At 64.8% G+C, this 16,630-nt stretch overlaps 6 protein-coding genes across 6 annotated transcripts; 1 reads left to right on the forward strand and 5 right to left on the reverse strand.

The window, feature by feature from the left end:
- Positions 1–104: 104 nt before the first annotated feature.
- On the reverse strand, positions 105–1,052 carry PFL1_00912 (uncharacterized protein; the record flags this gene model as incomplete). The annotated part of the gene is made up of 1 exon (XM_007878413.1): positions 105–1,052. One exon carries the CDS (start codon positions 1,050–1,052, stop codon positions 105–107), a length of 948 nt encoding a protein of 315 aa, XP_007876604.1.
- A 700-nt stretch (positions 1,053–1,752) lies between these two features.
- PFL1_00913 (uncharacterized protein) lies at positions 1,753–3,219 on the reverse strand (the record flags this gene model as incomplete). Its single annotated transcript, XM_007878414.1, has 1 exon — positions 1,753–3,219. The coding sequence occupies one exon, from the start codon at positions 3,217–3,219 to the stop codon at positions 1,753–1,755; it is 1,467 nt and encodes a 488-aa protein (XP_007876605.1).
- Positions 3,220–3,755: 536 nt separating this feature from the next.
- PFL1_00914 (uncharacterized protein) lies at positions 3,756–5,818 on the forward strand (the record flags this gene model as incomplete). The annotated part of the gene is made up of 3 exons (XM_007878415.1): positions 3,756–5,345; positions 5,424–5,691; positions 5,787–5,818. The coding sequence occupies 3 exons, from the start codon at positions 3,756–3,758 to the stop codon at positions 5,816–5,818; spliced, it is 1,890 nt and encodes a 629-aa protein (XP_007876606.1).
- Positions 5,819–6,116: 298 nt separating this feature from the next.
- Positions 6,117–6,812, reverse strand: PFL1_00915 (uncharacterized protein; the record flags this gene model as incomplete). Its single annotated transcript, XM_007878416.1, has 4 exons — positions 6,117–6,297; positions 6,410–6,434; positions 6,541–6,639; positions 6,734–6,812. The coding sequence occupies 4 exons, from the start codon at positions 6,810–6,812 to the stop codon at positions 6,117–6,119; spliced, it is 384 nt and encodes a 127-aa protein (XP_007876607.1).
- Positions 6,813–8,437: 1,625 nt separating this feature from the next.
- On the reverse strand, positions 8,438–10,173 carry PFL1_00916 (uncharacterized protein; the record flags this gene model as incomplete). Its single annotated transcript, XM_007878417.1, has 3 exons — positions 8,438–9,378; positions 9,478–9,652; positions 9,748–10,173. 3 exons carry the CDS (start codon positions 10,171–10,173, stop codon positions 8,438–8,440), a joined length of 1,542 nt encoding a protein of 513 aa, XP_007876608.1.
- A 976-nt stretch (positions 10,174–11,149) lies between these two features.
- Positions 11,150–16,630, reverse strand: PFL1_00917 (uncharacterized protein; the record flags this gene model as incomplete). The annotated part of the gene is made up of 1 exon (XM_007878418.1): positions 11,150–16,630. One exon carries the CDS (start codon positions 16,628–16,630, stop codon positions 11,150–11,152), a length of 5,481 nt encoding a protein of 1,826 aa, XP_007876609.1.

The following is a 16,630-nucleotide window of genomic DNA, read 5'->3' on the forward strand; positions in this document are numbered from 1 at the left end:
TCACCAGGTGAAAGAAGAAAGCTGCTAGGGTATGGTCACATGGAATGCTGCTCAGATCGGTCCTTGGGCGAAGACCGCAAACGTCTTTCTTCTGCGACGAACCGTCATTCATGATCCTCTTCCGGCTCGTCTTCACTGGAGCCTGCATCCTGATCCATGTCGTCGTCGTCTTCGGTCCATTCTTCGTCCTCTTCGGTCTCCCAGTCCTCGCCGATGCCGTCGGTGTCGAGGAGGTAGGTATGGCTGAGGACGAGCGACGTCAGGCGCGGGACGACGCGCCCCATCTTCTCCCCGTCGTCGTGGCCGTCTGGGAGAGGAGCGGGGTCCTGTCCGGTAAAGGCCTTGTGGAGGAGGTGCCCGACGTTGCGGAGGAAGGAGCACGATGCGAGGTTGAGCGACTTGAGGTTGGCAAACGACGGGTCGAGGAGGATCGCCTCGATCGTGGCGTCGTCGACGTCTGTTCGCTCCAGATTGAGCGTGGTCAGGGCCCGTGGTGGCATGTTGCTGCCGATCAGAGTGACGGATTCAAACAGGTTTAGCTTGGGCCCAAGGAACGGCCTGAGCACTGAGTAGGAGAGGTCCAGCGTCTCGAGGCTCTCCCACCATGCCGAGTAGCCATCAGAGAGGTAGTTCCGGGCGAGGTGGATAGTCCCCCTGGGATAGCCCACCAGATCGCGGGGGAGGCCCCTCACTGCAAAGCTCTTGAGGTGGGGCAAGGTGCGCGGAAGGCCCGCCATCTGCCGGGCAAGCTCGGGCGACTGGGGGATGTGACGACTGCCGGGATGGGCCAGGTCGAAATGTCGAGTGAGGAGGCCGTGATTGGTCTCCGAGATCGTGCGGAGGAAGGCGCGGAGCCCGTCGTCCCACTGCAGCTCGACGCGGTGGTAGAGCATGGGCAGCGCAATGTCCCGGACCTGGCGAGAGACGAGGCACAGGTTGTAGAGCGCCAAGCGATTCGCGCTTCGCAGCTGCTGGTCTTCGCCGTGGGGGATCAGCTGCGAAAAGATGGCCGTCATGACCTCCAAAGGCAGGCCTGGGAAAGTCGAAGCCATGGTCGGAGGTGGCCGTGCCGCGCAGGATGCGGCCGCGCACTTCGCGAGAGTATCCCCAGTTGACGACGAAGGACCGGAGCCGGAGTGCCTGAAGGCGGCAAAGGCAGCCACGCTTTTGATGTACGACGGTGCCGACTTGTCGCTGCAAGGTGGTGCGCGCCCTCTGGTCGCTTTGTCCTCGGTAGCTGGACGGGGTGCCGCCCACAAAGGCCGACTCTCTGTCTCAATCCCCAGCGACCGCTCCCTGTGCGACCTCGACCTTGATCCGATGTCGCATCAAAAGTCCGCCTGTGGCGCTACACGGCACGATCTGGGCGCTGCTTTGCGGTCGAGAGAGCCGGATGTGCTGCTGGGTGCTTCCGAAGCGGTCGAGGAAAGAGGTGGGTGGGGGATGAAGGGCAAAGGAAAGGAGAGGGGCGGCTACTCGCGGCGAGAAAAATGCGGTGGAGGCGAGTGTGGAAGATGCCTGGCGCCTCCCTGCGTCAGGTTCTCGACCGGATTCCGGATTCCTTTCGCATGCCATGCACCAGCCCAGCCTGAGCTTCTTGCTGGCCTCACCACGCCGAACGGCATCGTCGAAGGCCTTGTCTTCTATGGTCATTCACAAAGACGGAGCGCCGAACAGGTCGTCTATCTATCTACATCTACAACTCCATCTATCGTCCCCAGCTCCTCCTGGCCCATCGCCCGGTGCACGCCCTCAGAAACGCTTCCTGGCATCGCTGTGGCCGCGCTTCCTTCCCGGGATGCCCAGCCGGCTGCCGCCCGCACCCGTGCTGTCTTCGACGCGCGGCGACGTGTTGGTCAGGGGCATCGTGTCGGCGTCCTTCTTGGTCTTGACGACGAAGCAGGCCATGCCCATCTCGGTGGTGATGGTGGTGATGACGTTGTGGCAGAAGTGCAGGTAGAGCACCGCGGCAAAGCCCAGCGAGACGTAGACGACCATTCGCGTCGATTCCGGGTCGCGCTGGACGATCGAGTGCGGCAGGATGGCGTCGAGGGCACCGACAATGCTCCAGGCGGTGGCCACGTTCCAGTACGGGAAGGGCGCCTTGGTGACGTGGGCCACGATCAGGAGGCCGACGTTGTAGGCGAAAGTGATGCCCCAGAAACCGACAAAGGGCAGGAAGGCGTGGGTGTCGGCCAGGATGAAGGAGCGGTTTGCCGCCATCCAGACCAGGTTGGCGGCGATCTGCAGCACCAGAGGAAAGAGGCCGCTGAGAGGCGCAATAACCGACTGCTTGCGCTCGCGCCGAGCTGCAACTACGTTGGAATAGCTGGCGACCACGTTGAGGCCGAGTCCGATGGCTCCAAAGGTCAGGAACGCGTCATTGAGCGGCAGGTTGAGCCATGCAAAGCGTTCCCGGACCGCATTGATCGAGGCCAGACCAGTCACGTTGAGGATGCCGCGGTCCCAGAAGAGGGGACCGCCGGCAAAGCCGGTGAGCGCGTAGATGAAGACGATCATGAGGATGCCCTCGACCGGACCGGAAAAGGCCGAGAGGTAGAGGGTGCCCGTGTGATACTCCTCCCAGGTGGTCAGGTAGAAGTTGGCCAGCGTTGCGACGAGGGATGCAGGGGCCCACCACGACCTGCCGAGGTTGAGGGCGGCCGCGCAGAGGACACACTCGAGCGTGGTGTTGATCGCATCGCAGCCATGGTCAAAAAGTTCGCCGAGGGGGCCGGCCATTCCAGTCCTCCTGGCCTGCTTTCCATCAATGCTGTCCAGGCTCTGGTAGGCGAACAGGCAGATGGCCCACGTGTAGAAGATCCAGGGGGGCAGGCAGGTGGCCGAGTGGGAGCTGGGAGCGAAGTCGACCTTCTGCACAGGCTGCGGGATGGCAAAGTTGCTGAAGAGGTTGCGGACGGGCAGCGCGTCGTGCGGGTAGGCCTCGCGGAGGGCGAGGGTGTGGGCGGTCGAGTCTAGCTTGAGCTGGGTCGCGCACTGAAGCGCCGGGTCGATGTAGGCGAGGGTGCCAAAGTTGATGGCGACAAGGGCCAGTCCAGAGAGGGTGATGGTGTTGGGGGCCACCGAGAGCGGGAAGAGGGTGACCAGCCAGTTCCACCAGGGGCCGAGGACGTACTTTGAGACGAGCGACTTGTCCGTGCCGCTGTACTTGTACAGATGGAGGTTCTGCCTCCGGGCTGCGGGGATGTAGTCGAACATGGCTGGCTGGCTGCACGCGATGGCCCGTCTTTGGCGGGGAGTTCTATGGTGATGGTGGTGAGGAGGAACAGCGTGAGAAGTGGATGGATGCCGACGGTCTATTCAGCCTCACTTTCTGGTCGACCCCTGCTTGGGATGACGACGCGCCATTTGCGGCAGCGACGAGGCGGAGAAAGCGAGAAAGTGAAAGCGGCGGCAGCGGCCCTCTGCAACGTGCAGCCCCGTGCAGCGAAGAAAGGAAAAAGAGCGGCGGGCGGGCCTGGCCTGGGCAAAAGCAGAGCAGGCGCGACCCCAACCGACCCCAAAGGGCCGACGCCCGCTTTCGGAGGCAAGCGTCCGCCGCTCAGGCCAGCTCGACTTTGGGTCGCAGCCTCCACTTTTTCCGAGGTCCCGGATCGTCCGAAAGTTGGTGGTGACTCCAAGGGGGGTCAGGACATGCCAGCTTCCCTCTTGATTGCCGCCATACCACCCCCGATAAACGCCGAGTCTCGTCTACCTCCCACTTCGGCCCGTACCGAAGTCTCCAACAGAGAAGCATGCGGGTCTCGTCGATAGCGCGTGCTACGCCGCGACTGCGCCTGGCCATCGTCGGCGCCGGTCCGTCGGGGTTCTACGCCGCCTCGAGGATCCTCAACGCCTTTCCTGCCAGCCAGCAGTCGAGAGGTACCGACGAGGTCCGCGTCGACGTCTTTGACCGTCTCCCTACCCCTCACGGTTTGGTCAGGTACGGCGTGGCCCCGGATCATCCGGACGTCAAGAACGTAGAGCACAAGTTTGAGCAGGTCGCGCAGGATCCGAGGCTCAGCTTCTTTGGCAACGTCAACGTCGTCCAGTCGCCGTCGGCGGCAGCAGACAGCGCGAGGTCGCCGTACCCACATGCCATCCAGCTGCCTCTGTCTGTGCTGAGCACGTTCTACACCCACATACTCTTCTCGTACGGCGCCTCTCAGGGCCGACCCCTCGGCATTCCCGGATCCGCTCCTGGCGAGCTCTCGGGCGTGCACTCGGCGCTCGACTTTGTCAACTGGTACAATGGACATCCCGCCGCCCACGATCCTCGCATCCTGCAAGCGCAGCGCGGGAGATCCACGCTCGGCGTCGATGTCGCAGGCGACAAGCGGCATCTCACCGTCGTCGGCGCGGGAAACGTTGCCCTCGATGTGGCTCGGATCGTCCTCCGATCATCGACGCCCTTCCTGGAGCCTTCCGGCACGGCTTCTCGCCCGACGTCGGTAAAGGCCCCTGGTCTCGCATCGTTGGCCGAGACGGATGTGCCCGAACCGGTGCTGGCGCAGCTGGCCTCTTCCAAGATCTCACAGGTCGAGCTGGTGGCACGTCGAGGTCCTGCACAGCTAGCGTTCACCAACAAGGAGCTGCGAGAGATGATGGCCTTGGAAGGTGTCGCGTTTGCTGGCGTCGACAAGTCACTTCTCGGCGAGGCGCTGCGCTCGATTGAGAAGACGGGCAAGGAGCTCGAGGAGCAGATCAAGTCTGGAGAAAGGGACGCCAACGAAGCGTCGACATCGCTGGGCGAGGTGCGAGTCAAAAAGCGGCTGATCTCGCTGCTCGAGAAGGGCAGCAAGACCAGGCTCTCCCCCTCGGCGACAGGGACGAGCAAGACATGGGGCATCAACTTCTTCCGCAGCCCCGCCGAGTTCCTGTCGAGGAAGGACGGCAAGCGTTCGCCCGAGGGCTTGCCTGCTGTGGGAGAAGCCGTGTGGAACGTCACGTCCCTCTCGTCGAAGGCCTCGTCTCCAGTGTCGCCGGCACCGCAGCCAAACGAACCGCCGAGCCCGTCTGCGAGGACAGAAGCGTGGGGTAACCAACCTGGAAAGGCTTACGCCGCCCCGCCACCCGGTGCTGAGGGCACGGTGACGAATGCCCCGCCCGGCTTGCGATCGACCGGAGAGATTGTCAACACACCGACGGACATGATTGTCTCGAGCGTCGGCTACCGCAGCGAGCCCCTCTGGCAAGAGTCAGGCGCGGGGACCGTCACGCCGATACCGACTCAGGCGCCGCAGGCCTCTGCCGCGGTGCGGCCGTTACAGCAACTGCCGTTCGACCTCAAAAGGTCGCTCGTGCCCAACGAGAGGGGAAGGGTCACCGACCTCGCCGGCAACATTGTGAGTATCTGGCCGTGCTTCATCGCGTCTGCTCTCGACCACTCACAGCATCTCGTCTTCCCCCCCGTTGCTGGACAGATCCCTGGAGTCTACGTGAGCGGATGGCTGGCCCGAGGACCGGTTGGGGTGATCGCGTCGACCATGATGGACGCCTACACCGTGGCCGACACCATCCTGCACGACTACAACAGCGGCGCGGCCAACAACGGCGGAGGCGAGGAGGGCCTCGAGTCGAGGCTCGCCAAGGAATCGAAGCGCGTGGTCAGCTTTGCCGACTGGAAGCGGCTGGACGAGGAAGAGATCCGCAGAGGAAAGGAGCTGGGCAAGATCCGCGAGAAGATCCTGAGTGAGTGCGGTGGCCTCCCAGCTCGTCCCAGAGAAGGAGGGAGAGCGCGCATGCTGACGGCAATTGCTCCTCTGGTCTGTTCGGGTCCCTCCCAGCCGTCGACGAGATGCTCGAGGTCATCTCATAGACGTCTCGTCTCGACGCGATGCGGGAGGCAACCGCCGATCCTCTCACCTTACAGCACACCCGACCGAAGGACCCTACCTTCCTCCGAACCCGTCCCATGCTTTCGATCGCAGGAGCGGGAAGTAATCATACAGAAGGTGATGCCTGCAACGCGCACCCATCGAATCGAAGGGAGCTACGTCGATGGCAACGCAGCCGGGCTGAGAATGCGAAAATGCGGTACGACACGGGGTATGCAAGAGTGCGGGACTGGTCTGGTTATGCTTGGAACAGTATATCGGCGACTGATCTCGACGCCGTCAGACGAGGGCAGAGGCGAGAGAAGAAGCAGTGATGGCGAGCAGAGGAACAGCGAACAGGGCCGGCGGAAGGAGCGCGGCAGAGGCGGCGGCGTTGGCGTTGGCGTTGGCATTGTCCTGCGGAGGAGCCGACTGGCGAGAGCTGGCGGACTGTGTGGCCTCAGCAGCCGGCGAGGATGATCTGGCAGCGAGCGAGGAGCAAGCAAGATTGCGACACGCCCAACAAGTCAGCCGTGTCGCCCTGCTAGGACGCTGGATCGTGGTGAAGGCTGGATAGCTGCGATGCTACTCACGATGAGCTCGATGTTTGCGGATGGTCTGCAGTTTCAAGAGATCGCGCGCCACAGATCCGGATCCCATGGTCAGTTGAAGGTGCTGCCGAGTAAGGACAGAACGCCCGCTCCTCGGATGCCGTTCTACTCACTGAGACCGTCCGCGCCCAATCTCATGGGAGCATCGTTGTTGCCGGCCTGGGCTCCCCACATCCCTCCCCGTTCCGCTAGGAGCTGTGCACCGCCTACATCTGCGCAGGAGGGTGGGACCAGTACCGAAGGATGAGTCTCAGATTGAAGATCACGCTGCCTCTTGGATGGTCCAAGAAGGCCAACCGTACCCACCTTGAGCATGGGCGACTGATAGCAAGAGCGCGCCGAACAGTGTCGCGAGGCCGATCGTCTTTGAAAGCGTGAGCTGCATCGCGACGGTGTCGATGCAAGTCTGGCGCTGGACAGTGGTCAGGCGTAGCGAGGAGACCGTCAAGTCAAGATCGACTGGAAGATCAAGGAGCAAGAGGGAGGTTCCCGTCGTCGTCGAATGGCGGGGCGGCGAAGGTAGAAAACGACGGACAAACAGCGATGGGGGTCGGGTCGAAAGGAGGAGGATGTGGACCACGACCCGAATCATCCGCTCGGCCATCCTGACCGCCTGATATATCGGCCCCAGGGGCGGATGAGTACCGAGCGGAACGGGGCGAAGCGGCAGGCCCGCCAAGCATGATGGAGGCTAACGACGACCGCACCGTACGTACGCGTGTCTCGCGGCGCTCGCTGGCTGCACGTCGTAGCCGAGCGAAGCGCTCCCTCGCTACCTTGTACTTCCCAGCCAGCCGGCCTGCTGGTGGCTTCTTCGGCGACGCCGACAAACGAACGACACATCAAGCAGCGCGGCGCCTGCCCGCCTCCCACCCCCGGGTGGAGCCGCCTGGTCGAGAAGGGGACAGCAGCCAGTACAACAGGCCGAGCCAGCTGGTACGGTGATCAGCAGCACCTCTGCAACGGGCTCAGCGTGTGTAGGTGGACGCAACGCTGTCGTAGTGGGCTGGAGACGGCCAGAGGCACCCCAGCGCGCATACAACCATTTCACTGTTCTGCCCGCCGGCCTTTGCATCTCGGGATCCATCTCCCTGTTGCATCTCGCTGTGGGACAGAGGCTGTACGTCGGCGAGCGGTAAGCGGAGGGTCAGGCAGGGCAAGTCTCAGCCCCGTCGTCGTCGAGTGGCAAGCGGCAAGCCAAGACACGCCGCTCCGAAGAGGTCGAGAGCAGGCGTCGGCCCTGCCCCGAGGCAAGACTTGGCCATCCCCTGGTCGGTGCATCGACATCGCCTGCCTTGCTGGATCCATGCTGCCCAAGGGATGAAGGCCATCGTCGTATGGCATGATGGAAGTGCGCAAGAGGAGCCGCGTCGAAGCTAGCGGTGCAGAAGAGACCGCACCAAATCCTCGAACCGAGAGGCAGAAAAGCAGCCATGTCGTTTGGGTGCCACCTACTCTCAGCAGCAAGTGCGAGACGGCTGCCTGTGAGTGAACATTACAGACGTCGTTGCCGTCGCCGAATCCGATCTGCTTCCGCGAAGTGCGGGCCAGGGCATATCGTCTGGACCGGCGGAGTGTGCCAGACATAGCCCACCAGTAGGGACGCCTGGCCTCCTGGCTGCGAGACTCCCGATCCCGTACCGCAAAAGAGACAGCTTCGGCGGCGTCGCTTCCTGCGCCTCTCGCCCTTGCACATGGCCAGGCACAGGTACGGCGTAGGAACGCTGAAGCCTGGGAACGAGCGGGCGAGCGGCTCACACGCGACGAGGCCGAGTCGGGAGCAGCGCCACAGCGGTCGCTGACGTGAGCGCCCCGCTCGACGTCGCGCTGTCCAAGCCGGTGGCGTCAAGGAATGTCGAGAGCAGATCCTGCCACTTTTAACGACGCAGCGGAGCTCGTCATGGGTGATGCGCGGGTGACACGGTCGTGATATCGTACAAGCGGCCCTCCTCCTTGGCCTCGGCCTTCTTCTTCCCTCCCTCGATCTTCTTTCTTCACACAGCGCCCGCTTCAGACCGCGCCGACTTGCTTGGCGACCTCGTCGAGCGCCTCCTTGAAGATGCTGCACGCCTGCGCCATCTCGGCCTCGGAGATGGTGAGCGGCGGAATGAACCGCAGCACGTCAAACACGCTGGTGCTGAGCAGCAGCATGTTACGCTTGAGGCACTCGGCCACCACCTTGCCCGAGATCTGCACCTTGGCGGCCGCCGGCACGTTGGACGAGACGCTGCTCGTCGGCGTTCCGCTGAACTGGACGCCGATCATGAGCCCGCGTCCGCGCACGTCCTCGATGAGCCGTCCAGACGGCGTCTTGCGAAGGTCCTGGAGGAAGTCGACGAGCTGCTTGGAGCGCGCCGCGACGTTGTCGAGCACCTTTTCCTCCTTGAACACCTGGCACACGGCCGTCGCAGCCGCACACGACACGGCGTTGCCGGCATAGGTGCCGCCCATGCTGCCGGGCTTCTGCCTCGACATGAGCTCGTGCGTGCTGACGATGCCGCTGAGGGGGAAGCCGTTGGCGATGCCCTTTGCGTAGATGAGAATGTCGGGGCGGACGCCGCTCTCCTCGACTGCAAACATGGTGCCCGTCCTGCCGAAGCCGCTCTGCACCTCGTCGCAGATGAGCAGCAGGCCGTGCTCGTCGCAGATCTCGCGCAGGCCGTGGAGGAACTCTGGCGGGGCTGGCACGTAGCCGCCCTCTCCAATGACTGGCTCGATGATGACAGCTGCCGTGTCGCTGGGTGCCGTCTGCTGCTGCAGCGTGAGGCGGAGCTGGTGGAGCGACTGACGGACCAGCTCCGAAGTGGGCGTGTCGGCCGGCAGTCCGAACTGGGCGTAGTAGGGGAAGGCGGTGGCGAAGACGCCGGGCATCAGCGGACCGTGTCCCTCGCCGTAGATGGTCTTGCTGCGAGTCATGGCTGCTGTGGCGGCGGTCCTTCCGTGGTACGAGCCTGCAAACCAGGGCAGAGGGTCCGAGCACGAACAGTCAGTCCAGTTTCGCACACAACCGCAATGAGATGGCGGCAGCAATAGCGGCGAGCGAGGCTCACCCTGCATGACGATGATGTTCTGCTTCTTGGTTGCTGCGCGGGCCAGCTTGACGCTCGCCTCGACGGCCTCGGCGCCCGAGTTCCAGAAGAAGAAGGTGTCGAGGGAAGGGTGGGGCATGATGGGCAGGAGCTCCTTGATGAGCTCGAGCTGGGCGGCGCTGAAGCCGATGTTGACCTGCAGCAGGGATAGAGGCGCAGCGGAGGAAGCGGTCAGCATCGTGGCCTGCTGTGGAGCCTCTGTGCGGCGTCTAGGTCCGGGGCGCGACGCACCTGAGCGTGTGTGATCTTGGCGCACTGCTTCTGAGCTGCCTCGGTGACCTTTGGGTGGCAGTGGCCGAGGTTGCAGACACCGATGCCCGACGTCATGTCGAGCAGCTTGACGCCGGCGTCGGTGGTGATGAGGGTGCCCTTGCCGTCTTCGAAGATGTGCTTCGAGAGCCTGCCGATGCCCTTTGTGATGTGCTGCTCGCCGAAAGCGGCGGCGTCGACGTGGTGCGCGGGCATCTTGCGGGCGGTCGAGAGGGAGAAGCGGCGGGTCGAGGCGGTCAGAGTCCGAGGGATAAGGTCGGTGGCACGGGAGGAAGACGAGGAAGGGATGGCGGCGCCGGTGAGGAGTGCGAGGTTGGCAGTGTTGGTCTGGCGGAGCAGGGCGGCGGCGGAGGAGCCGGTTCTTATAGCTGCCGAGCTGCTGATCATCCTGGGCGCTTTGTGAGGGTGAGAGGGGGTGGTGTGCCTGTGGGTGCCTGATTGGTGCGGTGGTCGGGAGCAGAGAAGGGTTGATCTACCCGCCGTCGTCGATGGCGTGAGGGAGCAGGTGGGTGAGTCAAAGGCGTCGGGAAGGCCGTCGGCGTCGGGCGTGGCCCGAGGGCGAGCGAGCAGCTGGGAGCGCCGAAGAAGCAAGCAAGAAGTTTGGGGAAACGGGCGGTCAGCTGCCGACCGACCTGCCTGCCTGCCCTCCACCTGCCTGGCAGACATGCATCCCTCTGACGTTTGGCCGCCGGCTCAACTCAAGACTCCCTGGTGGCGTCGCTGGAGGGGCTCGAGGGGCTGCCGGTCTTCTGGAGCCCATGGCCAGATCGGCCAAAGCACCAGCCGCGACTTTGCCTACCTGCTTTCTCCTCGGCCCGCCCCCGCGTTTCCCTGCATGGCCTGCCAGCTGGCACCGCCTGTGTGCCTCTTTTTTTTTCCTTGCCTCGGCAGCCTCCGATGTTTTCGCCGGCGGGCCCGGCCCCGCCGACCATCCTAGTACTAGTACTCTCGTGTTGCTCTCGGCGAGAGAGGCTCTCTGACCAAACCTCACTAGGCGCTCAACAGGCTAGACGTGCAACGCGGACTGGATACAGATTGAAGAACAGCTGGGGCCGAGGCGGAATCATGTAGGTATGGATACAGACTAGGCTGGAGAAAAGAGGGCGCAAAAGGGGAACCCCCCGTCGTCGCCGAAACAGCAAGGCCCGCCCGTGCCCCCCAGAGGGACATCGGTCCGGGGCCCGCACGACCAGCAGCGACGTGAGAGGAGGAAAGGGGCAGAGAGAGAAGGGGTCTACGTGGTCCGGATACAAGTACAGGGATCAGCAACCGAGTCGATTAGCGGGGCATCGTCCGGTCCATTCTGGCAGTGCAGCAAAGAATAGCGGCGGGAAGATGGCGCGACGAGGTTGGCTTGGAGGGTCTAGTGCTGCTGCTGCTGGGCAGCCTGGTGGCCGCCGGTAAAGGCCTCGACGCCTCCGGCCGCCTGGATCGTGTTCCACATCATCCGCAGCGGACTGGCCTGAGGACCGTCCGAGGCCGAGGCGGCGTCGTTGCTCGCACCGCCATAGCCAAACCCCTGCGAAAACTGGTCGGCCTGGTGGGCCGATCCATCAAAGGGATCGTCCGAGTACCACCCCGCTTGCTGCGGCTGGTGCGGAGCGTACTGGTGGTGAAGAAGCGGGTTGGGCGCCAGCTCTCCCATGTGCTGCTGCAGCTGCTTTGACGAGGCCATCGAGTGACCATGCGACGAGAGCGCGGCCGAAGACATAAGCGAGCGCCGCATCGGCGAGAGCGTGGATCCGTAACGCGACTGGACCGACCTGCGAACGGGGGACCCGCTCAGGCCCATGCCCATGCCGAGACCGTGCGTCGAGCTCATCCCCGCGCCACCCATGCCGAGATGCATCTGGAGGTGGGCCGAGCTGGCCACCGGCCTGCCGGGCGAGCCGTTGAACGATGAGCTGGCCTGTCGGAGCGGCGAGCCCCGCAGCGGGCTGCGTGCCAGGGCCGCCATCCTGGCCGTCGAGTTGGGCGACTTGGTAGATGCTCCGCTGCTGCCGAACGGCGGCAGGTCCGCCTCGTCGCGACCAGCCCCTGCTTGGGACGCCGACACCTGGCCCGCCTTGGCCGAACCGCGCATCGACGATACGGGCGAGCCCATCGACAGGAATCGGTTGGGTGACCTGGACAGCACATCACCGTTGACGTAGCCCTTGGTGGAGCGGCGAAGGGGCGAGCCTGCCGACGCGTCGCCGTGTGTTTGGCTGGCGAAAGAGAAGGCGCCGCTCAGCGCCGAGTTGCGCATCGTGCGATACGGGTTGCCACCGCGGCCCGCTGACGAGAGCGGCGAAGCGTGCATGCTGTAGGGTGTCGGCGAGAAGCCGGTCGAGTAGCCATAGTGTCCCTCGCCGTGGGAGGATGCCAGCTTGCGCTTCAGCGCGCTGTGGTCCGCCGTCATCTGAACCGTCGGCGGCGGCATCAGGGTAAACGGGCTGCTCGGCGGACTGCTGGCGCTGTCCGTCAGCATCGGCGCGCCACGGCTGTGCTGGCTGCCGGCGGCGCTGCTTGCATAGGCGGATCCCGGCGGCCTGAGGGGCGTCATTGACTCGAGCTGCGTGTCGAGACTCTGGTTCGGCTCGGCCTGGACCTGCGTCTCGGCGAGCGGCAGTCTGGCGGTCGATGCGGTGCCATCCATAACGCCACCCACCCTAGCGCGCTTCTGTGGGCGGTCCGACGACAGTCGGAGAGGCACGTCCTCGCCCGCGCTCTCGTCGCTGCTCTCATCGGCGCTGCCCTGGATCCGCTCAGCCGCGAGCGACGTCTTCTTGCGCTTGATCGACGACTTCTTTCGGCCGAGCTTGCCAGCTTGCGACTTCCCCGCGACTGCGGCAGCGTCGCTATTCGCACCTTCGAGACTGGGCAGTGGCATGTCGGTGGTCACGGCAGGGGTGCTCTGCGCGCTGTTTGCAGGAGTCCCGGCATCTTCCGTACGCCTTGCAGCAGCGGCCGCCGCCGCCGCAGCAGCAGCAGCCTTCGACTTTGAGCTCTCGGCCTTTGGACCTGAGGCGTTGTAGACGCCGTTCTGGAAGCGATCCTCGTGGCCGGGCTGGATACCCCACCAGCCTCCTTTGCCGGGCATGTTAGCCTCTCGCTCGATCTTCATGAAGCTCTTGTTGAGGCTGAGGTTGTGGCGGATGCTGTTCTGCCAGCCGCGATCGCCACGCTCGAAGAATGGGTAGGTGGTGCTGATCCAGGCGTAGATCTCGGCAAGGCTAAGACGCATGTCGGACGAAGCCTTGATGGCCTGGCCGATGAGGCCAGCGTACGAGGCCAGCTGCGGCTTCGTCTTCGACCGACCGAAGCCGGGCGGGAGCAGGTAGTAGCGCGCCGGCGGCTCCTGGTCGAGGGTGCCCGAATCGAGCGCCGCCTGCAGCTCCTCGGACACGAGCTTGACCACGCGACTGCCGTCGGGCTGGTCCCAGACGGTCTCGCCGTTCTGGACCGTGGCCGGCTGCGTCACGAGCTGATCGAAATCGCGGCTGGGACGAGCGACCGATGAGACTGCACCGGCGGCCATGCTGTTGCCGTCGGCCTCGGAGCCGGTCTTGGCCTTCGACGCTGCCTTCTTGTTCGATGCAGAGGCCTCCTTTTCGACGCGCTTGGCGCGCTTCCGAGACTTGCTCGATCCAGCCGTTGCCGCCAGCGCACCTCCCGTGTGAGCATCTTCGACAATGCCGTAGTCTAGGCGCGCCGAGGGATACACTAGGCCATCCCGGATCACCGACGTCGAGCCTTCGGCCTGCTTCAGAGGTGACTGAGGCGAGTGACTGCGTGCCCGCCGACCGACCATGTGCTTGTTCCTCGAAGAGAGCTCCACGTCGCTGGTGTAGTCCCCATCGACCTCGGCTCCAGCTCCGAGCGTCTCGTCGTCGGAGGACAGATTGGTCTGCAGTCCGCCGCGGTCGGCCTTGACCGGTTCCGGTGGAGGCCTTGGTTGCTTCTTAGACGTGCTGGCGCCGCTGGTGTTGCCGTTCGGTCCTAGACGCGGGACAGCGGAGCCGAAGACGTCGGCCGGGCTGATAGTGTCGAGACAGCCGGACGAAGCCTTGTCCGGCCAGCCGTGACCGGCCAGGTCCTGACCGGACATCGATCGCCTTCCGGCGTGGAAGTCGAGCTGGCACGGGGACTGGTTGAGCTTGCGGATTGCTGTGCTCTCGATCGAGCCGCCCGAGTGCGCGCGTAGAAGCACGGTGCGGGGGCTGGCAAATGCCAGTCTCGAACCCAGGCTCGGGGCGCCACGCCCCGGAGAAGCGCCCACTAGCCCGAAGCTTTTGGCGGCGGGAGACCGCGCCAGAGTCGCGTCGAGAGCGCCGCCGATGCGCGAGGCACTCGAGGAAGGGCTTGCACCGAAGAGGAGGCCTCGTTTTGGGTTGAATGCGGAGCTCGGTCCCATGCCAGGCAGGCCATCGATAGCATCCTCGGCCGCCGGCGGCTCTTCATCGAACTCGAGATCCGAGATGCGGGACTGCACGCTCGGCAGCAGGCGCCCGGACAGCGGCGATACGATAGCGAAGCCGTCCGAGGCCGACCGCAGGAGCTTCGACTGGGTGCTCGGCAGACCACCGCTCCTCGCCTGGAAGAGCCCGGCGACCGAGGGGCTGACGCCGATCAGGTCCGGCCGAGCCTCGTCGATAAACATGCTCGTCCGGAAGGGCGTCGCCGAAGTGAGAAAGCCCCTTGTGGCGCTGCCCTTGCCAGCGTCGGCGGTGGCGGCGGCGGGTCGGATCGCGGAGAGGGGCTCCGCGTCCCATGATGCAGAGAAGGTGATCGGTCCGGGGGTGTTGCTAATGTTGCAGATCGACTCGAGGCTATCGAACGCAGCGGCCTGGCTGGGAGAGATGCCGTGCATGACAAAGTCGTAGTGCTCCCGCGTAGTCATCCGCGTATGGCCATTTTGCGGGCTCGTCATACCCGTGACGAGCCTCTTGCCACGGGACGCCGATGCGTCCAGGGGCGTCGCAGTCCCGTAGGCGCCCGATGGCAGCCATTTGCGGCGCGTCGAGTTGGGTGTCGTGACGCTCGAGCGGCCATCTTCCGCGGCCGACATGGACGCGGAAGCGCTCGACTCGTCGACCTTCGCATCTTCGCCCTCGAAGTGCGTGCGGGCCTCTGCATCGAGCTCGAGCGCCTGCCGTGCCGCTTGCTCTGCCGCCTCGGCCTCCGATGCCTGTCGGCGCTCCCTCTCGGCCCTTTCCCGCTGCTTGGCCTCCCTGTACAGCCTGCGAGGGCTGGTCTGCTGGGCCATCACCTGGTCGAGGATGCCAAGCCTGCCCATCACGTCGTTGAGCGCATCGGTGCCGCTCGGGTAGCCGGAGCTCTCGCGTCGATGCCGGGTGCCCCAACCGTCAATGGGGACGCCGGCTACGGCCGCGCGCGCCTCCTCGTGCTCAAGGAAGACGCCCGAGTCGTCGGCGTCGCTCTCGGGAGTAGGGAAGACGCCTTCGGGGTCCACGGCCGACTGCATCAGGTGCAGCTTGCCACGCGGACTGACCCAGGCTCGCTTGCTGAGGTCCTCGAGAGAGGTGCAATGCCGCAGCGCATCGCCTGGTGAGCTTGTGTCGAACGAGACGGTCCGGCCGCGCGACCTTCTGTCGCTGAACGATGTTCGGCTTGGCTCGGGCGGAGTGGAAGGAAGCGGGCTGGCGTTTCCGTCGCTGTCGTCAAAGTCGAGACCGAGGCCAACGCGTTCCCGACTGCGACCGCTCCCAGAAGCTTTCGATCGGACCGATCCCGACCCGAGCGATGGTGGAGTCTGGAAGCTGCCACTCGATCGGCCGGCAGGCGTGGATTCGAGGGCTGCAGAGCAGTCCGGCGTCTGCAGGTGCTGCAGGCCTCGCAGATTCTGCTCCTTGCGCCGCTCTCGGAGCTTGGCCTTCTTGATCTTGAGCCGACGCTGCTCCTCGGCGCTACCGATCTGGTCGAGACTGGCCCTGACCTGGGACGAGCTCGGAGACTCGGCCTGAGACACGACTGCGGTGAAGAAGGCGAGCATCGGGCTGCCTGTGCTTCTTGTCCACGACGGTCCGGAAGCGCTGCGGATGGCACTGGGGCCGAGCTGGGGGTTGCTGGATTTCAAGCTGGCGCTCGCGCCCAGCATGCCGGATGGACGTTCGCCGCTGCTCGCCGAGGCTGACTGCGGAGACTGTGCGATCGGGTTGCGGTTGCCTTCGTTGCCGCTCGCCTTTCCCTCGCTCTTGCCCAGCAGGGGCTTGGACGCAGATGAGCCCGAAGGCAGGCGCTCGGCCTTGAGGAATGCAGCCATGCCGGCCCGCGTCCTCTCGATATCTTCGCGGCTCAGGCGGAGGCCCATGGCCTGCGCTTTCGCGTAGAAGTCGTCGGCCTCCTTGCTCTGGGCCGACGTAGAGGCCGGTGTCGTCGATGCCCCCTCGGCGTCGGACGCCGGATTTGCCGGAGCTGGCTGGGCTAGCCGGTTACGCTGCCTCGGGTTGGCAGTCTTGTTGGCGTTGGCGTCGCCACCGCTGCCGGAGCCAGAGCCTTCCCGAGAGGCTGGCGTGCCTGCTCGGGATCCAATGGGGGTCGGGCTCGCCTGGATGTCGCCGTGGCGCGTCCCGTCCATCGACGAGGCGCTCGACAAGAGGAGCTGCTTTGCGCGTCGGTTTCCTGGCCCGGATCTGGAAAAGGTGCTGGGCGCGATGCTGGTGGCGCGCGTTGCTGGCGTTGCGAATGGTGTGCTGGTGGACGTTGGCGAGTACTCGGAGGAGCCCTTTGTCCAGTTGGAGCTGCCCAGCAGACGCGGGTTGGATGGAGTCGTCATGGGCTTGGCGAAGGCGACGTGGACCGAAGAGGCGCCTGCTGGCGAGGAGTCGGTCTGACGTGGCAT

Source organism: Pseudozyma flocculosa (genome assembly GCF_000417875.1).
Source record: "Pseudozyma flocculosa PF-1 unplaced genomic scaffold scaffold00002, whole genome shotgun sequence".
NCBI lineage: Eukaryota > Fungi > Basidiomycota > Ustilaginomycetes > Ustilaginales > Ustilaginaceae > Pseudozyma > Pseudozyma flocculosa.